The 14,535-nt window shown below is 39.5% G+C and overlaps 1 protein-coding gene across 7 annotated transcripts in view; it reads left to right on the top strand.

Annotated features, from left to right (window-relative positions):
- LIN54 (lin-54 DREAM MuvB core complex component) overlaps positions 1-14,535 on the top strand; it is an 87,970-nt gene that overhangs the window by 30,790 nt on the left and 42,645 nt on the right. For 5 of the 7 annotated variants that reach the window (XM_009206820.4, XM_009206824.4, XM_009206819.4 and 2 more), the window contains exons 3-4: positions 623-746; positions 9,490-9,632. The exons of the other annotated variants lie outside the window; for them this stretch is intronic. In XM_009206820.4, the coding sequence (XP_009205084.1) occupies positions 623-746; positions 9,490-9,632 (267 nt within the window). The remainder of the gene's footprint in view (positions 1-622; positions 747-9,489; positions 9,633-14,535) is intronic. 7 annotated transcript variants of the gene reach the window in all.

The following is a 14,535-nucleotide window of genomic DNA, read 5'->3' as shown; positions in this document are numbered from 1 at the left end:
ACCTAATAGTTTAGTAAATAATATTTCACAGCTATTGCCCTTAAAATAGTTTTTGTTCTACCAAATTTTTCTGTTTTGTACCCTAGGGCTTTACCTTACTCAGTTCTCCCTTAATCTACTCCTCATATTTAGATCTAAAGTTGAAAATCTAGTCATAAGCCTACCTTTAATGTGTATGTATTTATATTTTGCATCCAAAGGCCAATGTAATTGCATATATAGGTGGCTTCGTCATTCGCACTATACTTTCTTTACTTACTCTTTTTATTATTGAGTAATTTGTTATTTTGAACAAGAATATTACTGTGCCATAGTTTTATTTTTTCATTAAGCATTATTAATTTTGTTTTCATCATATGCATATATCCAAGACATGAAAATAAGGAATTGTATTAAAATGCAAAGGTATTATTATATATGGGATTAAGGATATGATCATATTAATATTTTGATGAATGTCTGCATTTTAAATGTTCTTAACATTAATATTAATACATAGATATAGTCTGTTAAGTGTGAGTTGGTTTTACATGTACTACTTTGTATGAATCTTTGGTATAATTTTGATTTAATAGGCATTTTATAGAAACAGATGGTCTTCATAGTTATTTATATGTTTCAGATTGCTAAGAAGCCTCGAACGCCAACCTCTGGTCCAGTAATCACGAAGCTGATCTTTGCAAAACCAATTAATAGTAAAGCAGTTACAGGACAGACAACTCAAGTTTCACCACCAGTCATTGCAGGTTATATTTCTTTATAGTTTATTAAGCTAAATATTTATCTTCCTTTTAGATTTAAAAAGGCTGTTCTGCCAACTTAAAATGTTTTAGTGTAACGAACATAGCTTATTATTATAAACCAGACTAGTTAATAAGAAATGTTTGCTTCAAGCAAAATGCCTTATCTGAAAATCAGTTCATTACTTTAGTCTCTTTAGTTTTTGGTAGAAATTTACCATGATACTAGCAAAGTCTCAAACTCCAATAATACTAGCTAATATTTATATAGTGTTCACTGTGTGCCAGGCGCCATTCTTAGCCCTTTACATGTGGTGACTATATCATTCCCCAGCAATCCTATGAGGTAGGTACTAATAACATCCCCATTTTGCCAGTGTGGAAGTGGAAGCACTCAGCTAGTAAATGGCTGAGCTGGAATTTGAACCCAGGCAATTTGACTCTGGAGCACATATGCTAAGTTTAATAAATTTAAATTAATATACACAAGAGTATAGTATTTCATGGTTTCTGTTTGAATTTTTGGTTTCACTATTTTAGTATACTCTATATGGAGTTATCTGTAAACAGAAAATTGTCACAATGATAGTAATTACTTAAGTGATAACAGAATTTTAGCTGAATTACTTTTATTAGAACACTCCTTAGTGTAGCCCAGTTCTCTTTTATTTTATACTTTAATATGTGTCATCACCAGTCACTATATCACCTCAGAAATCTTGACTTCAAGTGTTCGTTCTCTTTATTCTTTTAGTTTACTTGCCTTTCTACTCCCAATCCAGCAATTGACTTTGAAATTTCTGGTCCATTTATTTTTCTACTTTCTCAATAATCATTCCTTTCCTGTCCTCAAATTCTTCCTTCCTCAAGATGAAGTCCATGACCCATCCTATTGCTCTCTTGTAGACACCATTGATTCTCTTTTTCCGGTCTCTTTCTCTGACGGCTTGGCTAAGTCCAACCCTCCCATTCCTTGTTTGGCTAGCAGCTCAAGGTTTTTAGAGAAGAATCACACAGCCATATTGATCTTTAATCCAGAGCCATACTAAATGACTCTTTAACTAGTTATAGGATCATTTCTAATTTCTACTGTGCTAAAGGCTTATATGAAAGCACCTCTGGATGGTAAACTTTTGACTAGAGACTTTCATATCCTAATTACCCATCCCTAGACTGTGTATTCTTGATGAGGGTACTCAAATATTAACTGATCATTCCTAGCATGTATATTAAAACCATCTGTCTTTAATACATTTACAACATAGCGGTAGGCAACTCGGAAGTCAATGGCAGTGACTTGTCATTTTCCTGAGGCTTTGATTTGTACGTAGGCTTGATTTGTATTTGTATGTAGAGAGGCTTCTCATTTTAGCTAATGAAAAGAGATGGAAAAATTGTAATGTGAAAGCAGTGTTAGGTGAGTGACTATTCTCTTTCTCTTGGTGCTCAGTAGAGATTTGTGACAGTATAGGAAGCTGATGTCTTGAGACGTCATGGGAGGCAGATGTGGCCCCAAAGAAAAGACTGGAAAGGGTTTGGGTTTGGAGCTGGTTTAGGAAGTGGGCTGCAATTGGCTATAAGTAAGCAAGGGTTGGAAGTATTGATTAAAAAGAAAACACCTGTCCCCTTGGAGATTTTGTATAGGTAGAGGGGCTTAACCAGGAGTGTTTTAATGGGATATTCTTTACTGTTTTGAGTCTCTGAAGAGACTCTGAGAGAGTCCCTGAAAAGTTTTAGTTAATGGGAAGGAGGAGGTATGGGTTGTATGGTACACAATTGTAGTGTTTGAGGAAGTGTCTGAATGAATTTTTGGTTAATGTCAAGAGTTCACCCTATCATAGACATTTGTATATGTCATTGCTTGGTCTTTGGGTTGTTTATAATGTGTTGCAGACTGATTGTAACTTTATTTTTTAATTGCACACGGACTTAATAGCCCTACCAGAATACATAGAGATATACTTCTGTAAAATTTTACTAGCATTGTTGGCATTAAGTTCAGTTTGGATAGATAATTTCTACTTTTAACTGGTTCTTTATAACCTTTAAAAATTCATATATGCTAAATTTTAAACCATCCAAGTGCCTTTCTGTTGAATTGTATCACAAGGAGATTCCATCATCTTTATGTTTACATTGCAGCTAAGACTGCAGTCTTTTTCCATGCAGCTAGTCTTTATATTGCAGCTAATGCTTTTTTTTTTGAGACAGTCTCGCCCTGTTGCCCAGGCTGGAGTACAATGGCACGATCTTGGCTCACTGCAACCTCCGCCTCCCGGGTTCAAGCGATTCTCCTGCCTCAGCCTCCCGAGTAACTGGGATTACAGGCGCCCGCCACCACAACCAGCTAATTTTTGTATTTTTAGTAGAGACGGGGTTTCACCATGTTGGCCAGGCTGGTCTCGAACTCCTAACCTTGTGATCCACCCGTCTTGGCCTCCCAAAGTGCTGGGACTACAGGCATGCGCCACTGCGCCCTGCCAGCTAATGCTCTTTCAAAGTACCTTGAGATTTTTTTTTTTTTAATGGTTTTTGGGCTTCTCATTAAAGATGACTATCTTTTTCTGTGTTTCAGTCAAGATGATTTTTTATTTGTGTATAAGTGAGTTTTCTAAAATGCATATCTGAACTTGTCACACCCTTGCTTAAAATTTTCTTGGCCTTGTTCATTTCTTCAGCTGGACCCATCAGGATTAAGTTCAAATGCCAGTGCTTTCTTAGCATTAAAGGCATTTATGATCTAATGCATGCCTTTTTATTTTCACCTCCAAAATAGTAGCTCCAAACCTACTGATTTAACTTATTGTAAGAAATCACCAAATAGATTGAAACTAAGTTGTAGGACTAAGGGTCTTGGCAAAGTTCCTTTTACATGGAATGCCTTTCTTTGCTGTTCCTCGAGGCTGACTCATCCATTTTATCTCTTAGATTACCCATGTCGGAAGTTTTTGACTTCTAGGTTTAGTCAGGTATTCTTTCTCTGATCATTTCCTATTTATTTCCATAAAAATTGGTTATACTTACCAAGTACTTATCTTAAACTTCTGATAAATTTCACACTGGTTTTCAGTTATCCATTAGTCATACTATATTATAAATGTTGGTTTTCTTGTCTGTCTCCCCATAACCCTTATAATTTTTCATGATGGTAGTTTTTTTGTTTGTTTTTGTTTTTTTGTTTATCATCTAGCTCTCTCTCTCTTTTTTTTTTTTTTTTGAACGGAGTTTTCGCTCTTGTTGCCCAAGCTAGAGTGCAATGGCGCGATCTTGGCTTACTGCAACCTCCGCCTCCCGGGTTCAAGCGATTCTCCTATCTCAGCCTCCTGAGTAGCTGGGATTACAGGTGCTTGGCACTATGCCTGGCTAATTTTTTGTATTTTTAGTGGAGACGAGGTTTCACCATGTTGGCCAGGCTGGTCTCGAACTCCTGACCTTAGGTAATCCTCCCGCCTCAGCCTCCCAAAGTGCTGGGATTACAGGCATGAGCCACTGTGCCTGGCCTCATCATCTAGTTCTTTTAAAAAACTTATTTTTAAAAAATTGTGGTGAGATATACATAACATAAAATTTACCATCTTAACTTTTTTTTTTTTTTTTTGAGATGGAGTTTCACTCTGTCACCCAGGCTGGAGTGCAGTGACATGATCTTAACTCACTGCAGCCTCTACCTCCCAGGGTCAAGTGATTTTCCTGCCTCAGCTTCCTGAATTGCTGAGACTACAGGCATGCTCCACCACATCTGGCTAATTTTTGTATTTTTAGTAGAGAAGGGGTTTCACCATGTTGATCAGGCTGGTCTTGAACTTATGACCTCAAGTGATCCACCCGCCTCAGCCTTCCAAAGTGCTGGGATTACAGATGTGAGCCACTGCACCCAGCCTCATCTTAACTGTTTTAAGTGTATAGTTCATTGGCATTAGGCACATTCACATTGTTATACAACCATCACCACCATCCCATCTCTAAAACTTTTTCTTTTTGCAAAACTGAAATCTTCTACCCATTAAGCAAAAACTCCTTATTCTTTCTTCCCCAGTCCAGCATCTGGCAACTAGCATCCCACTTTTATCTCTCCATGGTTTTTTTTTTGAGACAGTCTGTCACTCTGTCACTCAGGCTGGAGTGCAGTGGCACGATCTTGGCTCACTGCAACCTGTGCCTTCCCGGGTTCAAATGATCCTCCTGCTTCAGCCTCCCAAGTAGCTGGGATTTAAGATGGAGTCTCAGTCTGTTGCCCAGGTTGGAATGCAGTGGTACGATCTTGGCTCACTGCAACCTCTGTCTCCTGGGTTCAAGTGATTCTCTTGCTTCAGCCTCCCAAGTAGCTGGGATTACAGATGTGTGCCATCACGCCTGGCCAATTTTTGTATTTTTAGTAGAGATGGTGTTTCACCATGTTGGCCAGGCTGTTCTCAAACTCCTTACCTCAGGTGATCTGCCCACCTCAGCCTCCCAAAGTGCTGGGATTACAGGTGTGAGCCACCATGCCCATCCATTGCCCTTTTTTTTTTGATTGGCTTATTTCACTTAGCATAATGTCCTTAAGGTGCATTTGTGTTGTAGTATATATCAGAATTTTCTTTTTAAGGCAGAATCATGTTCCATTGTAGTTATGTATGTACTGTATTGATGGTTCTTTTATCTTGTTTCTCTCGCTCTTTCACTTTCTCCTCTGTCTCCACCTCCCCAGAACCTAGCACAATTTTTGACACTTTTTTTTTTTTTTTTTTTTTGAGATGAAGTTTTGCTCTGTCGCCCAGGCTGAGTGCGATTTCGGCTCACTGCAAGCTCCGCCTCGAGGGTTCACGCCATTCTCTTGCCTCAGCCTCCTGAGTAGCTGGGACTACAGGCGCCTGCCACCACGCCCGGCTAATTTTTTGTATTTTTAATAGAGACAGGGTTTCACCGTGTTAACCAAGATGGTCTCGATCTCCTGTCCTCGTGATCCACCCGCTTTGGCCTCCTGAAGTGCTGGGATTACAGGCGTGAGCCACTGTGCCCGGCCCCTATTTTTGGCACTTTGATGTAGTTCTGTGAATGCGTATTGTTGCATGAATATGTATATCATGGAGGTACTATAGTGATACAGTAGGAGCTATTGGGAAACTTGGGTTTTTAGTCATGGGTCTTCTATTGATTTTCTCTGTGATCTTAGGTAAATACATTATTTTGTTCATCTTAGTTGAGTAAAATGTAGATACCAACCACCTGACAAGACTTGAGGTAGTTCCATGAGATAATAGAGGTTCCCATTATCACAGCTCTCACAGTAGAAGGTTGCTTCATGGGAGCAAGTTTCATCACAATGTGAAATTAATCTCTTATAGAATTTGGCCTTACTCAAATATTCTAGCTTCCTGCCCCAGCCTATCCAGTCTGTGGCTTTAAGGAGTGTGTCTCTTTTGATTCTTGGAGAATACCTGACAACAGAAATTGATTTCAAGGTGAAATTATGTAACTTGCATGCTTGCTTGAATCTGTGGAACTAAGGATAAATAGGGATTTGGAGGTTAGATTAGATCATCAGAAATGCCATCAGGATAAAAGCCAAGTGGACCCTCAAAAAGAGTAACTTGAATTTCAAAGGATATCAAGGTTCTTGGGAACATTGATGAAATCTAGAAATATTTTGGTAGAAATGACCTGCTTTATGAGTATGTCGTTCCCATTTATCATTATCAACATAATTTATCCTTTTGGTGTCATCCAGATTTTCAGAAGCAATCTCTCTCCCTGAAACTCAACAGCTGATTTTTTTCTTTGTTCATCCTAAGAGTTAATATAGTTGCAATTATAAACGGAATTTTTAAAAAATATAGGCCACAAAAAGAAAGTAAAAGTTTTATTACTTTTAGTTTTGTAATTTATATTGAAGTTTTTGTTCCTGTTTTAAGTTAATTAATATTAAGTTGCCTTTTTCTGATATCAGTTATCCTCAGGAATTGAGGATTTTCTATGTGAATTTTTTTTTTTTTTTTAAGAGGGATTCTTCCTCTTGTTGCCCAGGCTGGAGTGCAATGGTGCAATCTCAGCTCACCGCAACCTCTGCCTCCCAAGTAACTGGGATTACAGACACATGCCACCACGCCCGGCTAATTTTTGTAGTTTTAGTAGAGACGGGGTTTCACCATGTTGGCCAGGCTGGTCTCGAATTCCTGACCTCGTGATCCACCCGCCTCGGCCTCCCAAAGTGCTGGGATTACAGGTGTGAGCCACTGTCCCCGGCTCTTTATGAATATTATCTGAAAGATGTGTAATTCCTAACAAATATGAAATTATAGCAGTGGCTATAAATATTGAATATTTTATGAAACTGTGTCTTTACTGGTAATTTCTTTTCTTAACATAATGGTTGTTGGGGCTTCACACTTATCCCACAAGTATTAGCTTTGGAAACCAGAGTAGACAAACATATTACTTTAGACAGGCTCGATACTTTAGAGCAGCTCTCTAAACATTGGATGTAGATTCATTTGGTTTATTTAGAATTGACTTTATGTAGTTATGATGTATTCAGGTTTTTTTAAAACCTGGCAGAATGTCATTAAAATTAATCTATATACTACAAAGAAATTTTGAAAATTGTATTAAAAATACTTTAAAAATTCATAGATGGGGAAAAAACTTGATTCACTTTTTAAAAAAGAAACTGTGCCAGCCTGGGCAACATGACAAAACTCCATGTCTAAAAACATTTTTTAAATAGCTGAGAATGGTGGCATGTGCCTGTGGCCCCAGCTACTCAGAAGGCTGAGGTGGGAGGATCATTTGAGCCCAGAAGATCGAGGCTGCAGTGAGCTATGATCACACCACTGCTTTCTAGCCTGGGTAACTGAGCGAGACCCTTGTCTCAGGGAAAAAAAAAAAAAAAAAAAAAGGCACACTTTGGCATTGTTATCAGGAAAAATGGCCCAGAAGCTGCTAAGCATTAGTTCTTTATTTTTGTCTAAAGTGAAAGTCCTTTCTTTCTCTCTTACCCTTTCTCCCTCACTGTCATGCTCTCTCCTTCATCTCTATAGCTGGATCTATGAGTTTAATCATAGTATCTAAAGGTTAGAGCAGATTCTAGAGATAATTTAGTTATCAGTCTTCTCTACTTCTTAGATGCTTGACTGTCTTCTTTAGCCAGTGTATTTGATTATCCAGCATCTGCTTGGGATACCTTTAGTGACTAGAAACTCACTTGTGTTGAAATAGTCATTTCAATTGGAAATTTTTGTTAGAAGTTATTTCTTAGTGCTGAGCTGAAGTATTTTCTGTTTCTCTGCATTTGATGTGATACAGATTGGTTCTAAGCCTTTAACCTGACAGCCTGGATTAGTTAGGATAATCTTGGTTTTTCTGCCAAAATAATCTCCAAATCTCTGAAGGGTAAAAAACCTGTTTTGTTTTTTTTTTTTTGAGACGGAGTCTCGCTCTGTAGCCCGGCTGGAGTGCAGTGGCCGGATCTCGGCTCACTGCAAGCTCCGCCTCCCGGGTCTACGCCATTCTCCTGCCTCAGCCTCCCGAGTAGCTGGGACTACAGGCGCCCGCCACCTCACCCGGCTAGTTTTTTGTATTTTTTTAGTAGAGACGGGGTTTCACCGTGTTAGCCAGGATGGTCTCGATCTCCTGACCTCGTGATCCGCCCGTCTCGACCTCCCAAAGTGCTGGGATTACAGGCTTGAGCCACCGCGCCCGGCCCAAAACCTGTTTTTTAAAAAATTCATACTTCATGATTATCTATATGACCATTGTGGGTTCAAAAAGTATCTTCTCTTCATAGTCACTCAGGGACACAGGCTAACCGAGGAGCTGCCATCTCAGATGGTGGAAGAAAATAAACTTTGGAAGGTCTTGCATAGGCAGTAATAAATGCTATGACCCAAGAATGACACACATCACTTCTACTCATAACTCATCTGCCAGGAGTAGTGTCATGACTCTAACTACAAGATGGGGTGGGAGTGGTAGGAAGTGCAAGTGCAGTTCTACCGTGTGCCCAGAATGGGAGAAAGCTGGAATACTTGGTGAATGGGAATAACGGCTATCACACAGTCTTCAAGAATTTGAAGATCTGTTATGTCTGTAGTCTCTTCTTGCCTAGGATAAAAATTCCTGATATTTCAACTCAATATAATATGATTTTCAGTTCCCCAAGCATCCAGACACTAGAGTTTTTCATTGTTGTTTCTGAAGGGTCCTATCCAGAAGGGAACGCAGTATGGAATCTGGCTGGGGTGGATAGAAAAAACATTTTTTTTATCCTGTTTGGCTGTCTAAAATCAGATAGTATTAAATCTGTCAGTGTTTAAATTAGTCCAGTAACTATCTGTTTTATAAGTGTGGATATCAGTTGTACCTTCATGGCTTAAGTTCAAATGGGAAGACAGCTATAGATAGTAGAATACAGAGATGGAAGTTTTAAGACTTGGGTTCATGTCCTGACTTTCAGGAGCTGTGTTACACAGGGCACGTTGCTTAGTTGCCCTGAGCTTTCTCTCTGATGGATATAGCAACAGTATTGATGAACACATGAGTTAAACTGTTTTTGTAGAGTTTAATGTAGGCTAATATTAAGTATTGCTAAGAAGTAGTGTTTTGTTTAGTTCTGCCTAGGGCTACCACAGTTCATTAGTGGCTCATTAAGTGTTGAACATGAAATGACGAACATACATTCTGCAGTCCTTGTGAGTGTAGAGCATCATCACATAAATTTTTATACTATTATTGAAAAAAGTCAAACTGATGTGCTGCCTCTCATTTGCAGGTAGGGTTCTTTCACAGTCTACTCCCGGAACTCCATCAAAGACCATAACAATATCTGAAAGTGGTGTTATTGGATCAACTTTAAATTCTACAACACAGACACCAAATAAAATAGCCATCTCACCTTTGAAATCGCCAAATAAGGTAAAAAATCAATTAGCCACAAATACCAAATATTGTGGTTGATGCCTTTATTTTCTTACTAGTCACTTCAGATACTTCAGTTTTAATACATTCCCAAGCAAGTAATAGGCATTCAGTGAAGACTGGATTAATTTAGTAATCAAGGATGTCTGACAGATTAAAAAACTTACTTTAAACACATAGTAATCATTTTGCATGTGAATATAATTTCCATAGCCCATATGAATGTGGGTACAACAAAATCTTTTGAATAAAGTCGATAATGTAAGTGTTTAGTTCTTCTTTAGTTAATATTTTAGCAAAATTACTGTATTTGTGGAAGGTACATATAGACTTAACAATATAAATATAAAATATTGAATGTAACTTTAAAAAAATGGAGATCTGAACTTCTGCTTGGTAACAGGACCCAGAGTACTAGAAATTGCCATCAGATGCTGGTAGCCATATTATCAGTGTTGTTTAAACTTGAGTACATTTTATTGGAAGCGTTCAAATGCTTTCTCATTTTGTTGTCAGGTAAAGTAAGTCATCTAACTCACTTTCCTAAAACATACAGTTGTTATACCAGCATAACATTTTGAAAAAGATATGTTTTAAAGGACATATTATTCAGATAGAAAGCCAAACATTATTATTCTGTCAGGTTTCACGCTTGTGACTCTGGAAACATACTGCCCTTTGCACCTGCTTTCTTTGATTTGTTACTGTTCATAAATAGAACAAACATTAAACATTTGCCTTACATTTTTTAAAAGTCTGGGTGTTGGTTTCTTTAATGAACCTTGAATATAATGTACAAATATGATATCTCATATAGTTTATTAAGGTCAAATTCTTCCTTCATAAGGTTGCCCTAAATCGAATGAATTTGGCAGAAATTTGAGGGTAACTGTGCCATGCATAGTGATAGGCACTGGGGATAAAACATGGATGAGGTTTTTCATTTCAAGGAGTTCAATAAGGTAGTTAGACTGAAACATTAAAAATTTTCCTACAGAATTACAGTGGTCACAGATGGATTAATGACTGCTGTGTGTTTGGCAGGGAAGGTTTATACAAAGGAGCTTATTCTTGAAAGGTGTTAACCTTAAAGGTGGGTTGGACTTAGCTCTGGATGAGCAGAAGGGGCTTTCAGGATTGAGGTGATACTTTACATAAAGGTGTAAAAGTATGGCCTTTCAGGGAGCCTCACTGATTTTTGCAGTGTGAGAGCCGAGGGTGCTAAGGTTAGATGGGACGTTTTCATTGTCTTCAGGGGAGTTTGGACTTCTGTGACTTCTCATTGCTTCTAGGACAGTGATTCTCATCCTTATCTGCTTATTGGGATCACCTGGAGAGGTTAATAAATATTGATGCCTGGTTCTCATCCCCAGAGATTCTGTTTTCATTTCTCTAGACTTGACCTGGTACCAGGATTTTACAAAGCTCTCTAAGTGATTCTACTGGGTAGCCTAGATTGGGAACCACTGCTATAAATAATACGAAATTTGCGTTTTTAAAAATACGACTCTTGTGGCATTATGAGAGATAGTTTGGGGGAAGGTAAGCCTGTATTGTGGGAGAGATCAGTTAGGTTAGTGATTCTCAACCTTGGCTGCAGTTAGTACTGAGGACCTCTTGAGAAAACTAATGGCAGGCCCCTACCTGACCCCATTTAAGTCAGAATCTCTAGGCTGGGGCCTGTGTGTTAAATTTAATCTTTTAAAAGTGTAGGCCAGGGTAGAGAATCACCAAGAGATTATTACAGCGCTTCATGTTTGAACTACACTAGTAGCTCAGGGGCAGGAGAAAGAGATGTGTTGAAAGAGGTTCAGTATCTTAGGGGGAGAATCTAGGATGACTCCTGTATTTCTGACTTGAATAATGGGGTAGATGGTAGCCCTGTGGACTAATTTGACTGGTATATAGTTTATACCTGATGACATATGAATAGGAACTGGCTTTATTGTTTTCCCATCCTTGACTTTAGCCCTGCCATATTGGATCTTCCTTTCTTGCCTCTTGGCAAGATTTTACACTTAACTGTAAGAACAAGCTTGTTTTATTTCGAGACCAGCCTGACCAACATGGAGAAACCCCATCTCTACTAAAAATACAAAATTAGCTGGGCGTGGTGGCGCATGCCTGTAATCCCAGCTACTTGGGAGGCTGAGGCAGGAGAAATGCTTGAACCCGGGAGGTGGAGGTTGCAGTGAGTCGAGATCGTGCCATTGCTCTCCAGCCTGGGCAACAAAAGCAAAACTCCGTCTCCAGAAAAAAAAACAAAACAAAACAGAAAAACAAAAACAAGCTTGTTCTGGCGATTAAAATTCACAGGTGTGAAATGTACAGTCAAAAGCTTACATCCAGTTGAAAGCTTATTTACCTCTCAGGTGAGATCTAACCATGGCTCAGGGATCTACGGTGGAGAAGAGGCGCATGATCTGTTTCTTCACTCTTCAACCTCCTCTCCCTTTCTGATTTGTCTTCTGATCAGAAGGAAGATTAGAGGAGAAAGGACAAGGTTTTGTTTGACTGAGACTATTGTACTCCAGCTTCTGGTGCCTTCTGTGTAACAGGTGTCCAAATGTAGACTTACGGAGATGTTCACTCAGGATGGTTTTTTGGAACCCTCCTGTGGGCTATGTCCACATTGCCAAGTTCCCTGTCAGGGGTACAGTGTACCCTCCAGCTGCCTTTTGCAGCCTCCCTTTAGCTCTTGATTCCTGTAGTCTACGCCTGGCACTCCTGAGTGCCTTTACTCCACAAGGTACATGGCTTTGGCAGGGTTCCATCAAGATGTCTTAGCCCTTCTGCAGCATCTGCGTGGCCAGTGGGAAACCTCTACAACTCAGTGGTAAAAGTGCAGCTTGCCCAACTGCTGTCCTCTAAATCTTTGTCCTACCATTGTGACAGCTGCAGCCATCTTCTTTCTTGCAGAATTTTCCAGGCTGGGACCAGTTTCTGTGTTCACATATTCTCTGAATAAACTCTTGAGGCTATCTGTCAGGTTATCCCAGGAACTCTCGCTGCATTTAGTTCTGGTGTTTAAAACAAGATACAGCTCAGTTTCTTTTTTTCTTTTCTTTTTCTTTTTTTTTTTTTTTTTTTTGAGATGGAGTCTTGCTCTGTCACCAGGCTGGAGTGCAGTGGCGCCATCTCTGCTCACTGCAACCTCCGCCTCCTGAGTAGCTGGGATTACAGGCATGTGCCACCACACGCAGCTCATTTTTCTATTTTTAGTAGAGACGGGTTTTCGCCATGTCATCCAGGAGGGTCTCAATCTCCTGACCTCATGATCCGCCCGCCTTGGCCTCCCAGTGCTGGGATTACAGGTGTAACAGCTGAGTTTCTTTATCTTAATAAGTTGATAGCCAAAAAAGATTCAGATGTCAGGGCTGGGTCTAGTGACTCATGGCTGTAATCCCAGCACTTTGGTAGGTTGAGGTGGGCAGATCACCTGAGATCAGGAGTTCGAGACCAGCCTGGCTAACATGGTGAAACCCTGTCTCTACTAAAAATACAAAAACTAGCTGGGTGTGGTAGCACATCCTAGCTACTTGGGAGGCTGAGGCAGGAGAATTGCTTGAACTGGGGAGGCAGAGGTTGCAGCGAGCTGAGATTGTGCCACTGCACTCCAGCCTGGGTGACAGAATGAGACTCTGTCTCAAAATGTAAACAAACAAAACCAAAAAACCCCAAAGATTCAGATATCAGTTTCTCCTTGCAGTTGTTACCTAGTCTGTCTCAGAGGTTTTTTTTTTTTCCTTTCCCCTCACTGAGATGTAAAGCCCTAGCATTCTCCATGTTTGCAAATTTTCTTCTATCTTTTTTTTTTTTTTTTTTTTTTAATAGGAGGTGGATAATAGGGATACCATCTTTTGGTAAGTCTGGCATGGATGTCCTTTTTAGAGTGTGGGGGAGTTTGTCATTTTTCGTTTAGCTTTGCGGCCTCACTTCAGCCAGATTCTGAGATAGTAGAAAGTATCCCATCCTATCTCATACTAAAATATAGCAGTACTATAGGCTTGGGCAGAGAGATGTTTTTAGAACTTTTTTTTTTTTTTTGTCATTGAAGTACCCACGGATTATCTAGATGAGGATGTCCATTGTGAAACTGAATGTAGGCAGTGACTGAAACTATGGATATAGATGAAATCATCTGGGGAGCATCAGATTGTATGTAGAGAGAAAAGAAAAGCAGGACTGAACCATAAAATATTAAGTGTTAGTAGAAGAAAAGGAGCCAATGGGAGAGAGTAAATGATAAGGGAGGTAGTAGTAGAAACTAAACAAAATGTGAAGGGAGGATGATTTCAAAAAGGATACTAGACCCCAATTTCAAATGTCAGAGAAAAGTCAATTACGAAAATGACTAAAAAGTGAGGATTTGCTGGAGATCTCCTTGTTTCTACTGATAGAGGCCAAAAGGAAAGCTGAACCACTCACCCTTCCCTACCCACCAGCACTCAACATTCTGACCGCTATCTGCCTTGAGTCAGTTGAGACTCCTCTCATTATTTATCTTTGTTGATATTGGGTACCCTCAACCCCCCGACTCTTAGATCACCTTTCATCTCCTGAATCTAATCTCCTTAAGGCTCTTGCTGTCTTCTGACCCCGTTTCCACCCATGCCTCTCTTGAAATCCTTCCACTGTGCCTTCTCTGGAGTTCATAATCAAAATAATAATTCCCTAAATTCACAACCTTTTCATTGAATGTTCCTTTTATCTCCTTGCTCTAATGGATACCTGGGTCTCCCTGAGGACACTGCTTCTCCTGCAGACCTATTAAGTGATGACTCTTTTTCTCCTTCAGCTCTTATACCTCTGGGCCTGGAAGCCTAGGTATTTCCCGTGATTATTCTCTTTACAATTTCAGAACGTTTTCACCCCCTCCTCCAGCTTTAAATCTAATGTT

Source organism: Papio anubis, chromosome 3, assembly GCF_008728515.1.
Source record: "Papio anubis isolate 15944 chromosome 3, Panubis1.0, whole genome shotgun sequence".
NCBI lineage: Eukaryota > Metazoa > Chordata > Mammalia > Primates > Cercopithecidae > Papio > Papio anubis.
Note: the sequence above shows the minus strand (reverse complement) of the source record. Positions and strands in the feature narration are given on the sequence as shown.